Raw genomic sequence first — 1,850 nt, forward strand, 5'->3', positions numbered from 1 at the left:
TAGGATTTCATTGTTAATAAATGAAGTCTCATGAACTTAAAAAAAAGAATAACTCTTCACACAACCTGGACTCTACAAATTTGTTTTGTTTTGTTTTGTTTTTGGTTTAGTTTGGTTTGAAATAGTGTGCAGAAATAGAAAGGAGATAGGATGGAATCTACGAAGAGTTGGTGGAAAGGAATTATTGTGATCAAATGACATTCTATGAAGTTCTCAAAGAATATGGAAACACTTTTAAAATGAGGATTTTTAAAGAGGTGTTTATTTATGTTTTCTGTGTAGCAATTATTGTAAAATATTGCAACTAAAACATCTGATACCAATTTTACAGTTAGAATTGTTTTCACAATAGTTCACATTTTCATCAAAAATTCTTGATCGAATTACAAACACATGGTTACTATCAAAAGATCTCAAAAGAAATTAACAGAGACAATGAGATGGAGATGGAGATAATCCCATGAGAACCAGTGAAGGAGAATTTCTTGTGCTGTCACTCACTTACTCGTCTCCTTTATATTAGATGGTAACTTGTATAGACACTGAGAAAGCTCAATGGATGTATATTCATCTGAATTTTAATCATGATTAAACTAATGGGTCTGATGTTCTTAGACTCTGTCTTTCTGAAGAACTCTGCAGAACTCCTTCAGGGAAAGTCATGCTCCAGTTATAACTGCATCCCGTGGCACAACTTTTAGAATAATGGGTTTTTCTGGCTGAAGAAGTCCTTGTCTGCTTAATTTCAGAGGTATCTGCAACAGGAAAGAAGAATATTGAGAACCAGTGAATGAACCAACAACAATAAGAGGAATTGAACAACAATAAGAGGAATAAGAAGACAACAAACATTGAAGAGATGACCATTGCACCTCTAGATGGCACTCAATTTTCAATGGGCAGGACTAGAACCACAAATGGAATGCATGGAATCTTTTCTCACTAGGCTACTATGACTCTTCATAATGCTTAGTTCTATACAGACATTGAACAAAAGGCCCATTAGCTAATATCTGGACAAATAGCTCATTTGATCACAAAACAATTAAGCCTCAAACATGCATTATTATTTTTATATACATCACCTTTAGCTGGAAAAAATCCTCCCATAAAACAGTATAAAGAGATAGTTTTCTCACTCACCTGTGTTTGCTTACAAGGCTCAAAGGAGAAGTTCTGCAGAACTTTAGTAAGAGCAAGTTTCATATTCATGAGAGCAAACCTCATGCCAATGCAGTTCCTGGGTCCATTTCCAAAGGGCAGATATAGATAAGGATCAATGCCTCCCTTGTTCTCCTTGCTGAACCTGGAATCACAATAAATGACTAGTTAGAGAGGATAAAAGCATAAGAGCTACACATGAAAAGTTGCCTTTTCATATCTAACCAGTAACAAATAGGTAGTTTGGGGAAGGTTCATTGAATTTCTACTTGCAGGTATTTGGTTCTGAGAATTTTACAATAAAAGTCCTTTTAATTTCCCTTCCTTATAAAACTCTCCATATGGCAGAGATAAGATAAATGCTGTCTGAAAAAATGTATCATTGTTTGGCACACACTAGTGTCCTAATGGTACTCTGGAGTAGGGTAAAGTAACAATTTTCTGATTGGTTGTAGGGCCAGTTATCTGGGGAAATTAATGCCTAGCACTGAAAATCTGGTCAAATTCTCACGACTGCAGACATCATAGAGAAGAATGCAGTGCCGTTTTTCTAAGTGGGCATGGTATCAAAATACTTTCTAAATATTTCTCTCTACACACAAAAATTAGTGCTGATCTCAACCTTGGTTAGAAAAGCTTCAGTTTGCATTGGGAAACAGCACAGAAACTTGACTGGTCATAATGCTGAA

The 1,850-nt window shown here is 35.4% G+C and overlaps 1 protein-coding gene across 1 annotated transcript in view; it reads right to left on the minus strand.

The window, feature by feature from the left end:
- Nucleotides 1-242: 242 nt before the first annotated feature.
- The window catches only part of LOC116104705 (cytochrome P450 3A11-like), a 23,349-nt gene continuing 21,741 nt past the window's right edge, over nucleotides 243-1,850 (minus strand). Inside the window, exons 11-12 of the mRNA XM_031391195.1 lie at nucleotides 1,144-1,306; nucleotides 243-755 (exon numbers count right to left, since the gene is read on the minus strand). Of these exons, the coding sequence (XP_031247055.1) occupies nucleotides 660-755; nucleotides 1,144-1,306 (259 nt within the window). The 3' untranslated portion in view covers nucleotides 243-659. The remainder of the gene's footprint in view (nucleotides 756-1,143; nucleotides 1,307-1,850) is intronic.

Source organism: Mastomys coucha, unplaced genomic scaffold (assembly GCF_008632895.1).
Source record: "Mastomys coucha isolate ucsf_1 unplaced genomic scaffold, UCSF_Mcou_1 pScaffold22, whole genome shotgun sequence".
Taxonomy (NCBI): Eukaryota; Metazoa; Chordata; class Mammalia; order Rodentia; family Muridae; genus Mastomys; species Mastomys coucha.